This window comes from Solanum lycopersicum, chromosome 4 (assembly GCF_036512215.1).
Source record: "Solanum lycopersicum chromosome 4, SLM_r2.1".
NCBI lineage: Eukaryota > Viridiplantae > Streptophyta > Magnoliopsida > Solanales > Solanaceae > Solanum > Solanum lycopersicum.
The window spans coordinates 66,888,373-66,904,293 of record NC_090803.1 but is presented as its reverse complement, the minus strand read 5'-3'; the positions used below and the strand labels follow the sequence as shown (position 1 = coordinate 66,904,293).

At 33.3% G+C, this 15,921-nt stretch overlaps 1 protein-coding gene across 8 annotated transcripts; it reads left to right on the top strand.

The window, feature by feature from the left end:
* The first annotated feature begins 441 nt into the window (after positions 1-441).
* LOC101250211 (uncharacterized) lies at positions 442-13,552 on the top strand. 8 transcript variants are annotated; one of them, XR_741306.4, is made up of 5 exons: positions 442-757; positions 1,623-2,578; positions 4,370-4,476; positions 10,721-10,830; positions 13,197-13,552. XR_741306.4 is itself a non-coding variant. In XM_010322110.4 (3 exons), the coding sequence occupies exon 2, from the start codon at positions 1,804-1,806 to the stop codon at positions 2,572-2,574; it is 771 nt and encodes a 256-aa protein (XP_010320412.2). In that variant the 5' UTR covers positions 442-757; positions 1,623-1,803; the 3' UTR covers positions 2,575-2,578; positions 4,228-4,688. The 8 variants fall into 8 exon arrangements, 3 of the variants coding, with proteins under 3 accessions (XP_010320412.2, XP_010320410.2, XP_010320413.2); XR_011220439.1 differs by lacking the exon at positions 13,197-13,552 and having other exon boundaries at positions 10,721-10,933; XR_002027679.3 differs by lacking the exons at positions 10,721-10,830; positions 13,197-13,552 and adding an exon at positions 10,350-10,479.
* Positions 13,553-15,921: the final 2,369 nt, after the last annotated feature.

Genomic DNA, 15,921 nt, shown 5'->3' with positions numbered 1-15,921 from the left:
TGCAAAATACATATATTGTGTATATTTCAACCTTAAAATAGTAAACTTTTTCTTCAGTCAAAGGACAAACATCATATATTCAAAGTAAGATGAATTACATTTTATATATGATATATTAATATGATATATATTTTATACATGATACACTAATTTGATGCGCGAGATACATTAATTTGATGCGCGATATACATTGATTTGATGCGCGAAAATGAGGAATTTATAAAACTAATAGGAGATGATGGTAATAAGAAAACTTAAAGGTGTGATTTTTGTCATTTTTCCCTTTCTTTTTTTTTTTGGCATTTTGAGTGATATTGTGTTGTCAATATTTAGGAGCCTGGCCCAATACTGGTTCCAGCTAATGGGCCAATAATGGGCCTGATCTGAGCCCAACTAGGATCTTAAAGCAAACTTAAAGCACAGTTTGGGCCTCTGTGGATCACACCAGAAGATTAACACCACGTCAGCTAATATATCTCAGCTCGCGCGTGGACTCCACGGCATCAAAATTCGACCCGGATCCGGCTCTAATAGGTCGGGTTTCTGTTTTCACACTTTTGGAGCTGCACCTGAAGAGATTGCTCATTGCCCCGTCGAAGCGGAAGCGCTTGCTGAAGAAGAAGATCACGGTCATGGCAATGGTAGAAATAGTAACGATAATACAAATAGCGTAAATGAATATTGTTCTTTCAAATCAGTAGCTAAAATCATTGTTTCTGTTGATCCGCTCTTCTCCGAGGACTCTTCGTGTTTTCAAGTAATTACCTTTGACCTTTTATCTGAGCATATTCCTTCTGTGTGCAATAGAAGCAAAACTAAACATATTAACGTTTATTTATATGTTTTCATCTGACTTGCCTATAGTCTTTGTTATCAATGACAATTTTGTGCTATAAATTTTTTTGATGGAGATGGCTGAAACGAGATTAGGACTTAGGAATATGCCTAATAGCTACTGCCTGAGTATGTACAAAGACTTTGTCCTCAATGTGGACAAGTTGTAGTTATTACTATTGCACGTTTTGATAAATTTATGTACGTGAACCAATGAATAGAATGAGTGATCTCTGTAGTTTGGTTTCAAAATGATATCTTTCTGCTTATTATTAAGGCTATTCCTTCATTCTGGACTATTATATGCCACTGGAATTTCAATCATCAATTTTCTAGCGGCTGGTTTTTGTATTGATATTGGTATAGTTGAGTATTGAATTCTATGATGCAGCATCCTTGTAAGGATTCAAGAGGGATAATTGTGCAGTGATCAACCATAGAAATTAAGTGGTAATCACAGAATTGAGTGTTTTGCATGACAATTGCTCACTTTGTAGAATTTCTCCCAACACTTTTTTCTAGTTTTGTTTGTCGTTGGTCACTTAACTTGTATATCTTTTCTGACAGTAAAATTCTTTCCACCCACAAGAGGAGTTCTAGCTGGTCTTAAGTAATTGATTTGGGAACAAACCTAGTTGTGCTTCTTGTTTGTGTTGTTAAACTTGAGTCATTGTATGTGATTCGATGTATTTTGTAAAATGATTTACTAGTCCGTTTTATTCGTTTTGCCTCTGTGATAAGTACTGTGTTTTTTTTGTTTTGTGTGTAACCTTCTCTGTCATAACTAGGTAGGAATTCTACATAACTATGGCAGAAGAGTCAATATCATGTATCTGGCATGGCTAACGTCCCACCAGCAAGTCTCATAGAGGACTTCCCTGAGCAAATTGTCGAAAAGAGTCATTGATAACAATCTTCTTAGGGGTGGTCTATAAGCATAAGTGAGAATCAAAGTGAAAAAAATAAGAGATGCTGGGATTTTCATACGGAGAAGTATTTCTGTTGCTTGGTGCTACTGCTGCTCTTATTGGACCTAAAGATCTACCAATCATCGCAAGAACACTAGGCAGATTTGCTGGGCGTTCCATTGGTTATGTTCAATTGGCCCGTGGCCAGTTAGAAAGTGTCATGCAGCAGTCCCAAGCTCGCCAGGTGCATAAGGAACTGCAAGATACCATGGCTCAACTAGAAGCTATACGCCATGAAATTCGAACAATCTCTTTCATGAATCCTGGTCCACTGACATCAAGGCTAGTGGACAACATCAACACTACAGCTGGGGATAATACGACTGCAAATGGACCTCAAATATCTATTGAAGACAGCACAATCGTTGAAAATGGACCTAAAAAATTTGATGAAGAGATTACAATAGTTGAAAATAAACTTCAAAAATCTGGTAAAGAGAGCAAAACAGATACTATCACACCTACAGAGTATAACTCAAGGAACTCAGCTTTATCTGATATGCACAGCCAAGCAGCTGCTTATGCAAGATTGGCAGAGATGGCTCCTTTGAAATCTGTATCTATAGAGAAAGAAGGCCTGAGTGAACTGACCGATGAATCTGGCAGTATTGTTGTACTTCCTGTCTCTGCTGAAAGCGCAGGATTGTTGCCAAACCGTAAAGATGGAGCAAAAGGGTCTGACATTGTCTTAGAAGCAATACTGGAGGCAGATGTGGCAAAGAATGCCAAAGAATTTTTCTCACAGCCACAAAACCAATTAAAAAGTGAATGAAGAGGTTTACTTTCCAACTTTAAGACCAATTCTGTAATCTTTATTTATTAAAAGACAACACATTAGAGGTTTACTAAGTTTATGGTTCTTTTGAAGCCCTATATGTTAGGCTGCCTCGTGTTTAGGCAATGTTAATTACATTGCATCTAAAAGCATAGATTTGCATAGAATAGTTTAGTTTGGTAGGTTTGTACTTTTGTTTGGTGATCCTCTATACCCATCCTTTCAAAAGTTCTTAGCATGTTTAGTTGTATGATTTTGAACTATCATAGCTTTACTAATTAGTATGAAATGCTATCTTTTCAGTTCTGTAATCAGCTCACACTTTTGTTTTGTTGGCATTGCTTGAAAGCTTAAGTACTTACGTCTACGAGGTGTAACCTAGGCCTCTTTCTGGTGATTCCACATGATGTCATTTTCCAAGTTTTTGACCATGTGTCATACCAGCTTGCAAGCATAGAAACCTTCCCATGATTCCCTTCACAATATGCAATACCATATGATGGGCGTGGCCTGAAAATTATGCTTTTGGCCTCCTGGAAACATGGTTAACACATTAGAACGCACTTTGTCTTGCTGTGATTAACCAACTTGTCAATATGTATTGGCACATGATGCCTTTGAGAGTTCAACCACCTGATAATAGAATTCCTTTTTATTCTTCTTAGAACAAATGCACTCCTTTTTTGCTGCTTTAAACATGTTTTATAGTTGAAAACAGTGGGAACTGTTCTCCATGAAAGTTAAACCAGTGGGAACTGTTCACCATGAAAGTTAAAACAGTAGGAACTGTTCTCCATGATCATCTCTAATCTTTGGAGGAAAACTATTTGGATAACTGGCAGCTTCTGTATATCCATGGTCTCTGTGCAGGACAAGAAGAAAGCAGCTTCTATTAGAGGGCCAGAAGTTAAAAGAACTGTGAGGAACCCATGGTGAACTTGAGGTGTCATGTTTAAGCTCTTTTGAAACACAACAAATTGGGTTTGGATCAGTTAGTGCTAGGAGACTGATCAACCTGCCTTATGTCATGAAATCGCGACGTCTATCCCATCATCAGATAGTTTTTTCATTTTTTTTGGTGCCAGAAAGAGAGAAAAGTGAGATTTGTTAGTCCTTTGTGAAGTCCTCCTAAAATGACCAAGTAGCAATGTGGACAATAGATTTAATGATACAATGTTTTACTATCTATTAGCAATATTAGTCCAGAATCCAGGTTCAACTGTACTGAAGAAAGATACAGTTCCAATAATGTTACTAGCATACTACTGAATTCTCTTTAACTTTAGAAATTATAAACTTTTATTTGAAAATCACAATTTCTTAAAGCAGTGGGAGCTTAGTGCATCGGGTTCCCATTTATAATGATTGATACTCTAAAGAATCCTAAGGTTTCAAAAGCGTGTTTGCACCGGGTTAGCATGAGGGAAGATGTAAATAAATGAATTAGAAGTCAATATGAAGCATTTTAACATACATTTTAGGTTATAACAAAAAGCGAGCTAGTTCTCGTCGCATGAACAATATTAGTGTATGTATTAGGTAACATTAGTCATATGGTATATGGTTCTGTAGGTTGAACCCTTAATATTTGCTTATATCTATTAACTAGTCCTTTACCCTCTCCAAAATGTGTACTTTGACTATTTTCAGGGTACCAAACCAAAAAAAAGTAGAGGAGAGAATACATAAATGATTTGGAAGATGTTGCATGTCCTTCTTCAGCTATGCAGTGCATTTCCAACCATCCCATCCCAGATGGTGTAACCTGATTATGTTGCTTGTTTTGCAACAGTTTTTGAAAGAGATGGTGAATAAACTCTGCATGTGTAACAAAAGAGGAGGGAACCAAGAGAACATTTTAGCTGAAGCCAGAGTATAAGAAATCTGCGAAGGATACAGGTGCTGAATCAATTGTGTCTCTGTTTTGATGTATATTAGATGTGCAACATAGAGTGATAGGTTTAGTCAGAACTCTCATTTTCAAATATTTATCGATAGGTGTGTTGATATAATGTTGTTGTCAATCATGAGACTGCATAGAGTTATGTGGATGAGAGGCTTACTGGAATGTGCTAACTTAATCTATCTTCTATATTTTACTTTGCCTTTTATTTTTTTGCTTTCTAGCTGTATTTCCTAATGATTTTCCCCAATTTGATGTAGGCTGTTAATGCAATCAAAAGTTCTCCATCTCTGTCTAGCTGTTCAGTTTGCTTTTTCTTCCTTTTCTTCTTCTGCATCTTTTAGAGAGATACTGAAACTGGAATATAGAAATCTTCTATAGAAATCACAACTTCCCCTCCTAACCAAGTGAAGGAGAAACTGGAAGAGTTCAGCGACATCCTAATGATTTTTTTCAGGAGTGTGGAAGAAGTAACTATTGCTGCGTCTTGCACTTGATGTCTTCTACTGTGATAAGCTTGCATCTTATAAGATCTACCTAGTTCGGGGGGAAATCCAACTTCATGCAATTATGAAGCTTTGATCCACAATATCAGCCATGCAATTTATTGAAAATGCTGTCTATGCTTGTACTGGTATTACTTAAAACTTTTCAGGGTGTGCACAGTTAACGTTTATTCGAAAGGAAAGAAATGGTGCTCAGTCTTTGCTTTTCTCCTAAGGTGTATTATTGTCTGATAGAATTAGGTAGTTTATAGCAATCATAATCATATTATGTTGATATCAATCTCTGGTAGCTATGAATATTTGTATTGGGCCAATTTCCCATGATGGCAGTGTGACAATATATCAATTCCTTACGCATGTGACCTATATGTTTGAGTTGTAGCTATTTGAGTGGTTCGTATATATAGCTAATTGATTGTATGATGGGATAAGAATTCAGAAATATCTTCTGAAGTGTAGTGCATGAACAGAATACTCTTTTGCACTAGCTTTCTGGTCTTTCCCTATAGGAAAAAATGATAGGGTATAATTTGTTTTATAGATGGGATATCTTTGGCACCAAGGACGGTTGTAGTTGCACAATTGGATCATGAAAATGCTTAGACATATTTTGGTAGTCTAAATTGGTGCTCTTCTGTACTCCTTGGAGTTGTCATTAGGTTCTGATCCAGGGTCTTCTCAACAACAAAAAAAGTAATTGGAAGCTTATTGTTTATACTTTAATAACTAATAATTTGTTCAATTTTCTGGAATCCCAATTGTTGCAATAAACTTGTACTCACTATTTATGCTCCCTCTCCTCCCTTTGATTTCACTGGTTCTTTTGACACATTTTCTCTAGTGATGTCTACATGTATTTATTTGTTTTGAACTTGTTACAGTGGATAATTCAAACATGTATGCTTCATGATCTAGATACCTAAAATGGACAAGTACTGGAGGAGTGGTGTTTGGTAAGGAGTATGTCTTTCTAATGGAAAGACAAGTTCTGTAACACGGTAGTGAGAATAGAAATAAAATTTTAAAAGTGTTTTGGGTCTGTATGACCCATCATTTCCATTCAAATGGGTGTTGTAGGAATGTTCATTAAAAGCTGGATTTGCAGTCGTACAAAATTAGACAAGATTAAAAAATAATTATATCAGACAAAAGGTCCAGGTCCATACACGGAAGATAAAACAAGATAAGGTCCTTGAGATGTCTTTTATCTGCTCATGGACCTCCAAATGTATTTGTCTCAAGGTGTTACTTACTATGATGATTGAAGTTGTTAAAAAGGATGAGTTAGACCAAAAATCAGATAGAGCTAAGTTGTCCAAACAAATCTACAATCTCTAGGAATTCATGTAGACTTAGCAAAGCATAGAACAAAATGAAACAAAAAATTCTAGATAGGAGTTTCCAATAAATTTGAATTAAGGTTTGTCATATTGATGCACTTACATTAAATTTGATGTCTTCCAGAAGTTCTTAAGTTGTTTAGAGAATTGTATGTTAGTAAAAGACATCGAGGATTCTAGTCTTAAAAAAATTACTTCGTCTTTTTAGACAAATGATAGAGTATTTTGAATAAAATGAGTTCAAATGGAGCGAAAGGACGTTAATGATTTCCATAAGCCATAGCCAGCCCTAACTAGTTTGGAATTAATAGTTTTTATTGTTGAATATATGAGTAGTGGGTTAAACAGATTGCGAAGTCTTAAGTGTAATAATTAGTTCATTTATGTGGAAAGAAGGAATGATCAGTTGCCTAAGTAAAAGAGCATTGATAATAATTAATGTTTAGCACGAGCTTTTCTTTATTTGGAATTATACAAATAATTCTGTTAAACAAAGTAATTATTAGGAGATAGTGAATATGACTAGAATCTATTCCTCGCAAATATGAAAAGGTTCAGAATCCCTGTAATTATGTAATTAGGAGTGGGAATCCTCTACTCATAAGCTAACTTTTGGAGTTGTGTTAGGGTTAAGACCCTTTTCTATTACATGGTATATGTCACCAGTGCCAAAACCATCATTATTGTTGTGTTTCTAATGTTGAGCCCTATGTTATGTGTTGTTCATGCTCTAGCCTCTAGATGACCCATTTTGGACATGAAAGGGGTTGTTTCACATTAGTTGAAGGAATGGGTTATAGTCTCCTTATACGATCGTAGACAATTCTCACCTCATGAAGTATTTGGACCAAAGATCTAATTTCTTATTCATTTCATTTATGTGCCTTCCACCATCCTTGAACAGGTCAGGCTGTTGAGAGGATATCTTTCCATGGGTGAGAGTAGATGAGACATTTTTGGAGTAGTTTATAATGGCTTGGAGTCCCACATTATGAATGTGTAGTTTTCGTTACCTAAGGAGGGGGTGGGGTGGCTATTGCTTAGAACAAGAATGGTGTGTTCTCAACATTTGCATTAGAGGTTTTTACTTTACGGAGGGTGCTTCCTATGGAATCCCTGTCTAGGGTATTGTGCTTGTTCTATGGATTTTTTAGTATTTGGGGGTGCAAAAAGAAATGTTAGACCTTATAGTTAAGGTGCCAAATGTAGATATTTTCCTATGGGGTTCAACAACAGGTTGAGGGGATCAGGAGCATCTGACAAGTACTTTTTCTAGTTAGTGATGTCCACGTTATAGTGGACAGATGTACCTGTATTTGTGCTACATAGCAAAGAAAATGATTGCAGCTCAATATCTAGTGTCTTCGATCTCATTTGATTCTACATTGAATTTTATTCTGTCCTTTCTGCTTAGATATTAGCAGAACAGCTACCGCAGGGGTATAACAGTCATGCTTCTCAGTTTGTCTACCAATGACTGGGAAATTGGAACAAATGGTTATTTTGAGTGGAAATATGTGGGATTTTTTTGGTCAAGTGATGAACACAGATCAATATTAGGTAGAAAGCTACCTACATTTGACAATCATATAAGCAACTACAAGTAAACCTTGATTCCTTGGAGATATTAACAGATGACTTCAAGTTTGTGGACTTCAATTTTTCGTATAGCACAGCTCCATTGGCTTCTCTTATACATGTCACGAAGTATCTAATATATGTAGAATTGCCCTAAATCTAGAGACTGAAATGGTGGTTTAGACTCTTAATGTGGCTTTTTTTATTTTTCCTTTTTTTCCCTAAATTGGTGGTTTAGACCTTAAATGATTAAAATGTGGGGTGTGTATAAGTGGAAAGCTGCTTGTCGTTGGCGGTAGCTTCTTTACTCCTTCACCATAATCCAACCATGACCCAACTTGAATGTTCAAAATGCTTCAAATGATATGGTATCTTCTGGTTACTCATGGTATATAGATAATTATTGTCCAGGTTACCTTGAAAGTGGCCTTTCTGTTTTGCAATGTCTGCATTTTCATTATCTCTTAGAATTGTTTGCCATTGCTTTAATTATTGTGAAACCTTACACAGACTTAAACTGATCAAGACCACACCTTTGACCTTTATGTATCTTCCAGGATCATGCATTAGATCATAGTAAGATTGTTAAACTATATAGTTGAATAGTTCTGTGAAAAATATCAGTATGTATACTTCTAAACTCTTAAGTGAATAGAAAACCTGAATTCATGTTGAAGCATAAACTAAGGGAGTTGAAGTGACCTGAATGTGGGATAAAATATTGCCTATAGAATTGTTAGGCATAGAAACATAAAACTTCAGGTCTAGGTTTTTATTGTGTACCAAGGGAGTGACGATACTGCTTAGGGAGACAAGTATTTGTGTAAGTCGGGATCCTTCGGGTTTTTCGCATTCAGCTTTTCTATATAGGTTTCACCCACCTTTGATGGCCTTCTATGTAACTTTTACATTTCAAAGATGTTATGAGTGGTGTTAAGACTCCCCTTATTGTCCCATAAAGGCGCAATCTGGGGAAATTCTTTCTATACTTCTATTTATAGCCCAGACATGGATTTGAATTATTTGATCAGCATTCCAGTGGAAAATTGAAATGACGCTTGGTGCTCTAAAAATTATTGTGTAGTGGTAGTCCTTTTCTTGAATATGAGCACCATGCAGATTCCCATGATAGTGCGGCATTTAGGTCATCTTAGGAGCTTGGGTCCCTTTTGCCTAAAAGAAAAAAAAAAGAAAAAGAACCGAAATAGTTTAAGCATTGTTTATTAGGTCTATATGGTTAGTTTTGTCCAACAGTTTTGAAGGAAAAAATCACTTTCTTATGAAGTTGTATTATGAATGATGCTTGTAGGATTGATACTCTCAGAGTAATACTCTGCGAGCTTTGTCAGACAGTTTCTGATGCTATTGTTTCTTTGAAGTTGGACTAGTAATAACAAATTCAATGTGTTTTTGAATATTTAGTAGTTCAGTGGTGTTCCATTGAGTAGTAGAAAAATTTTCCGGACCTTAATTTGATGTATTTTGTATTTTTAAAGCTGCTTATATTTGTTTGTCTGGTTGAATACAGAATGTCAAGAAATAAAATTAATTTGTCTTTCATCTCTTTTCTTTCTATTACATGGCTTTCCATATCCAGACAAATATATCCGGACGAGGTTAGTTATAAACTGAATGTATTTGTTGATAGAATAATATCTGTATCTGAGATGCCTATGAGAATGTCAAAATCATAGCAGAATTATGCTTAATGCACCCTTGCTGATAATAACGAATTGCCAATCAATTTGTCCCACTGATTTAACTTCTGAGACACATGTTAGTCAGAGTAGGTATCATGAAAATGGCCAACGAGGGATCTTCTTTGTCACATTTGGAAGATCGTTACTGCATCTTTTGATTGGTCCAACTTCTCATTTTTGTAATTGCGACTAGAGATCAACTTTATTAGACTTTTGCATGTAATGGTGTCCTAGTATTGGGACCCTTCACCTAATATCATGCATCTATTTGACTGTTAATGGAGACCTTGTCACTTCCATGAATGTGGATAGTCAGAAGTGGCTAACCACATGAGAGGGCATTTTCAAGATTGTTTTGATGAACATAACAATGACCCTACACTTTAATTAAGTCTGTACTATTTCCATTTCTACTCCTTCACTTTGAAGACCAATGCTATTGGAGTCCCATATATTCATCTGTGTCTGCAGCACACCATGTTTTTTGGTATGGCATGTTTTTCCTTGAGCCGAGGGTCTATCAGAAACAAACTCTCTAACCTATGAGGTAGGGGTAAGGTCTGCATACACTCTACCCTCTTCTATACTTGATATGTTATATGTTTACACTTAATGTGCACTGAATGCCAATAACAATTAATCCTTAGTTGGAGTTGTTTTTACTGTGACTCTGTGAAGATACTTTGAAATACAAGCAGTTGATTAGTGTTTGGAGACATGATAAAAGCTTATTTTAATCCTGTAGGTTCTTTTGACAAGGATGACTGTTGAGAAAAAATCACGTTGCTTGTTGATTACAAGAAAAAGGAGTATCTTGTTTGTTTACAGCGACATATTGTTTCCACTTTCTTCCTCTTTAATGTGACACTTCTGTCAAAATAGTCTATAAAATTACGTGTAGGATTTTATAAAAATCAAATTTGCAGTTTAATGTAATGTAGTGCTTGTTGGTCAATTTTGGCAACTGGTTATGCCATGATTAACTAAAAATGTTTATCTTAATGAGAGCGATGGATTAGTTCAACAATTGATGATGGTAGTTATCTGGATAATTACATTGCTTTGCTTTTTGAATTGTTTGAACTTATCAAGTTTGTTTGTTTGTGTTTGTTTAAGATATAAAAAGGACAATCTGTTGGACAAAGCATTTTATATTCATGGTCCGGAGAAGGGCCGTACCTCTATGGGTATGATGTAGATGCTTCCAGGGCTCGAATTCATGACTTGTAAGTTACACGAAGATAACTTTTCCATTCAATATACTATATACTATTTATATATGCAAAATTTCGGCTGCCTTTTGCAGCTATTCAGTAGACTTTACTGCTAGTGATTGTCTATTTTCTATCTAAAGAAGCTTAAAGTGAGCAGTAAAGTAGTGTGAGTGCAAATAAATCCACTAGCATTTATGGGGATAGAAATTGGAAAAAAGGGACAAAAAGTTTTAGGATTGGGAATTATATTCAAACACTTGCCCAAAATAAAGAACAAGTAAATCATGTGAATGTTTCGAAAATCTTAATTTATCATTGGATTAGTGAAAGTAGGTAGAGATAATATCAAAAGAAATAAAGGCAACATCAAACCTAGTAAGTGATGAGGATTTGACCCAACTTTCTTGATCTAGTTACTTCTCTTCTCACTTAATTTAGTTTTTTTTTTCTTTGATTAAGATAAGGGAACATTACGGCGATATACTCTAGTGTTGGAAAAAATTTATAACTCACATAAACATCTTTTCTGAATGTATTTAAAAGGTTCTCGAGAACACAATTCCGGGAGGGCTTTGTAACCATGAAAAAGATTGAAAGAAGTTGACATAACATTATAAATTCGTTCCCATGCTCCGATGCTTTTGATGGGTTCTATGTATATATGACTAGATCACTAGAACATTGAATCTACCCTTCATGAATATTCCCACAATTTGGCATGTTATTCCTTTTCGATACATTCGAATAAAAGTTACTATACATACGTATATACAAACAAACCAATATTCATAATAATTGTCAAAAAAATTAAAAGTGACACTTTTGACTAGTTTACCATATATATAATTGTGGAATATCTATGTGGTCGTAGTGTAGGGAACAACAATATGAGAAGTCGTTCACGCAAGAAATGGGACATGGGATATTTAAGTCAAATATGGGTAACGTTACAGTCAGATTATAAGCCACAACTTTTTTTATGATTCATTAATTTGATTATTATAGCTTCACTTCTTTTTCTCCACTATCTACTGTTGGTTGAGGCAAACAGGGACGCCTTCACCTGATAGCATTGTGTCATGGGGTCACATAGTGTCACACATTGTTACAAAAATTTATGTCATTTGTGCTCTTTACTCCAATCAATCTATTGACATTTACTTGTTCATAGTGGATTTTGCACTTCCATTTAAAAAGGGATAATGCCCAAGTACCCCCTCAACCTATGCCCGAAATCTCAGAAACACACTTATACTATACTAAGGTCCTATTAGCCCCCTGAACTTATTTTATTAATAATTTTTTACCCCTTTTTAGCCTACGTGGCACTATCTTGTGGGCCCAACAATGGTTGACTTTTTTTTCAAACTAGTGCCACGTAAGCTAAAAAAGGGTAGAAAATTACTAATAAAATAAGTTCAGGGGTAATAGGACCTTAGTATAGTATAAGTGTGTCTCTGTGATTTCGGGCATATGTTGAGGGGGTACTTGTGCATTTTCCCATTTAAAAATAATAAGATAGCATTTTCATCCCTATCTTTTTCTATCTGTCATAACCTTTGTAGACTTATACTTGATATCTGGTATTTGTTATTAGTAGGAGGTGACATATATCTCGTGATACCAGTCAAGGTGTGCGAAAGCTGATTCGAACACCATAGTCACAAAAGAAATGCATATTTTATCAAAATATCCATGTTCGTGAATAGTCTAGGAGATAGATGAACTCATTGCGGAGCAAGAAATACACATAAAGTTTAAACTTGCAAGCTTATAAATTTCTATTAGTGAAGTATAATTTTTCAAACATTGGGGGCTTATTTAAATCCCTTCCAAACATGTAGCTCCCCTTCTACATTGACTATGATAAAAATAAATAGAATATAAAGTGAACTCATACCACTAGACATTGTGTTAAGCAATATTTTTATTAATAACAAAAAATAATCTTAAAAAGAGGTAGAAGTACGAGCAAGGGAGACTATACCTTACAATTTCCAATACGATCGATAACGAATTTTTCGTAAATTAACAACCATACAAAAAAATAAGAGTTGGTGAATGTGACTAGTCGAGTGCATCCATATATGTAAATACAAATAAATACTAGCCGATATTCTTATAGATAGCTATATAATTTAAAGTTAATGATTTTGAATTGAACGCATAGCTCGTCCTAGTTACTAAGTTTAATATTAATTTTTTTTATATATATACACAAGTATATATAATATAAGTAAATGTTAATAAGTTCGTTTGAATCCATATTTAACATGTTCTTAATCTCATAAAATTAGTCGATAGATATTTTTTGTTTATTAATTTAAAATTCTGAATTCGTCTAGGTTGATGTGCACCTTTGTTTTAATTTCTTGTAGGTCTACTTGTTGGCTATTTGTGTGTAAATGGAAACATGCATGCATTATGCATACATATAAAATCTATATGACTCAGCTTAAATGTTTTTTATTCTTTTTTGGCGTGAAGTCAAACACTCAAAATCCTTTTTATGATTGAGTATTAAGAGCCTTGATTATTCACGTAATTAAGATTGAATCAAAGTTATATTACTGTATTATTTCACTCCAAACAAAAAAAAGGGCAGTTAGTCATGAATTTTGTCGTTAATTTGTAGCTGAATTATTCGTAACTAAGAGAATTTTTTTAATAGATTATTGATGGATGTTGTAAACAAGGATGACTTTCTAAAATCAGATTTTTTTTTATAAAAAAAGTGGAAGTCGGAGATGAAACTATATCTCTATTTTTACCATTTTCAAGTTTTTGCCTCGTCTAGAGAATTATATTAATATGATAATAACATATCGAGTATGGTTCCACGAGTGAGGTCTGAAAAGAATTTGATTAATAAGTTTGAAAATTACTTTGATTTTCCTTAGTCTAGAACTAATAATTAGTGTACTAATATTCATTACGTATTATTCTTTGTTAGCTATAGACTAGATGGTAGTTTTTTAATTTTATTTTTAACTCCAGGTGAACTATTGACTATACTCTATATTCTCCCAATAACATCAACTTTAGCTAAAAAAAAAAAAAAGATAAAGTAAAACCTGCATAATTTTGTGTATGCAATCATTTTACTAAAATATCTTTTATATTATTCAGTTAGTTTAAGAACCGACCGTTATTTATAATTTTACAATGTAAAGTTGCCTAATGTTAATTCTTTCTTAATTAAAGTAATTAGTCAAATAGAAATGAATAAAGGGAAAGATGTTATCATCTTGTAATACGATAAATAAGATTTTTTCATTCTGAATAAAAAATTTAAATTAAAACTTTAAAAATAAAAATATAGCCTAACAAAAAAATTATTTTTTTAATAACGTAATATAATTTAAATTAAATATCGAACACGAGAAAAAAATCTACCCTAACTCTCCAAATCCAAATCTAAATCTTACAGTGTCAAATACTTTTTCACCCACCAACCCACAGTATATTTTTGTCCCATGAGTGGTTATAATTACCAAATTAACTTTTTTCAGCCATCATGTGCGTAGAGAAGAAAAAGGGAAAATTGGACTATTAGAGAAAACATGAGGGAAGAGGAATAATGATAGTGATCATTTCTTTTTATTCATGTGTAATCTGTACAGAAATATATTTTAAATAATATAATGATTAATTTAAACGGTTGATCAGTTGGTCAAATAAAACTTTAATTTGATGAGAAGACTAAAATACTTATTAGTTATTCTAAGTATATATTACTCTATTCGTCCTCTGTCTGAATTTATATAATACTTTTTAAATTTTTTTCTTTAATTAAAGTTTTTTTTATGTCTTTTAAATTTTTTGAATCATCAATTATTATAACTTGTAATAATTTATATTTAAAAAATAAAAAAGTTATGAATTTCATGTTCAAAACTCGCGATCAGAATGTAAAAATTTCACTCTTGAAATTTAAAAGTGTTCAGTAGAAAAGGTAAAAAAATTGCAATATTAGAAGGTTTCTATTTTTTTTTCCTTGATAAATGAGTAAACATTTCATAGAATCCATCAGTAATCAGCTTTAAACATTTATATATATCTGCTAAGAATATTCTTTCCCTTTAATCTTTCAAAATTAATAAAAGGAGAAAAAGGTGGAAAATATTTTATGGATATTCTTTTTCCTTTTTCTTGATTTTAAAATTAAATTCTTTAAAATTATTTGAATGGTAAGCATTTTTCACTTTTAATCTTAAAGTTGCGAGTTCGAGTTATCGAGGACGAAAAAAGAGTTGGAGCTTCTACTGAGGTGGTGCAAAAAAAAATTAAAATTAAATATTTTTCTGCAGAGGTTTTTTAATTTGAGATTGCTATATGATCTACAAACTGTAGCATGCTTTTTCTCTTTTTCTTGTATCCTTTATTACCTTTAAATTGCACGAATGAGGATTTTTTATATTTAGAAATAATAATTAAGTAGACAAGCATGCGTTAATTAAATCTTAATCTTGATATGTATCACTGGATTTAACTACATAATTAATGGCTGTCTACTTACTAAACAACTTTATTACTCTTGTGAATTTCATGATTATGATGTTGATCTTTCGGTTACAGTCTAATGAGTCAACTCATCATTCATAATTATATTTGACTCTAATTAATTACACTTAATTACGTACCACCTTCTAACGTATAAATCTCAAGAAAAGAAATAATGTACTCAATTTGGCTAAAACAAAACTTAGCCATTACTAAATTTTGGTGTTTCATTAGCAATTAGCTCTTCTTTATCTTGCATTAATTAAAAAAAAATAAGATCAGATGATTTTATAATGAGATAAAAACACACCTAAACTATTGAAAGTGTGAGTTTCATATCTAAACTATCACTTTTTAGTTTGAGAAACACGCCTCACTGGTGTAGTGTACTCTCTCTTTTATAGGAAAAAACTTTGAGACATCGCATTTCACACAGATAAAATATTTTATCTAGATAAAAATTAAATAATAAAAAATTAATATTAATTAAAAATTTAAAGATTATTATTCATATAAAAAATTAAATTATTTTTCTTATCTCACTCCACCACCTCCTCCATGTACCCGCGACAATGCCATCCTTTTTTTAAAAGAAAATCA

Excerpts from the sequence above, each read along its gene's own strand:
- LOC101250211 (XM_010322110.4), top strand. The coding sequence starts at position 1,804 with ATGCTGGGATTTTCATACGGAGAAGTATTTCTGTTGCTTGGTGCTACT.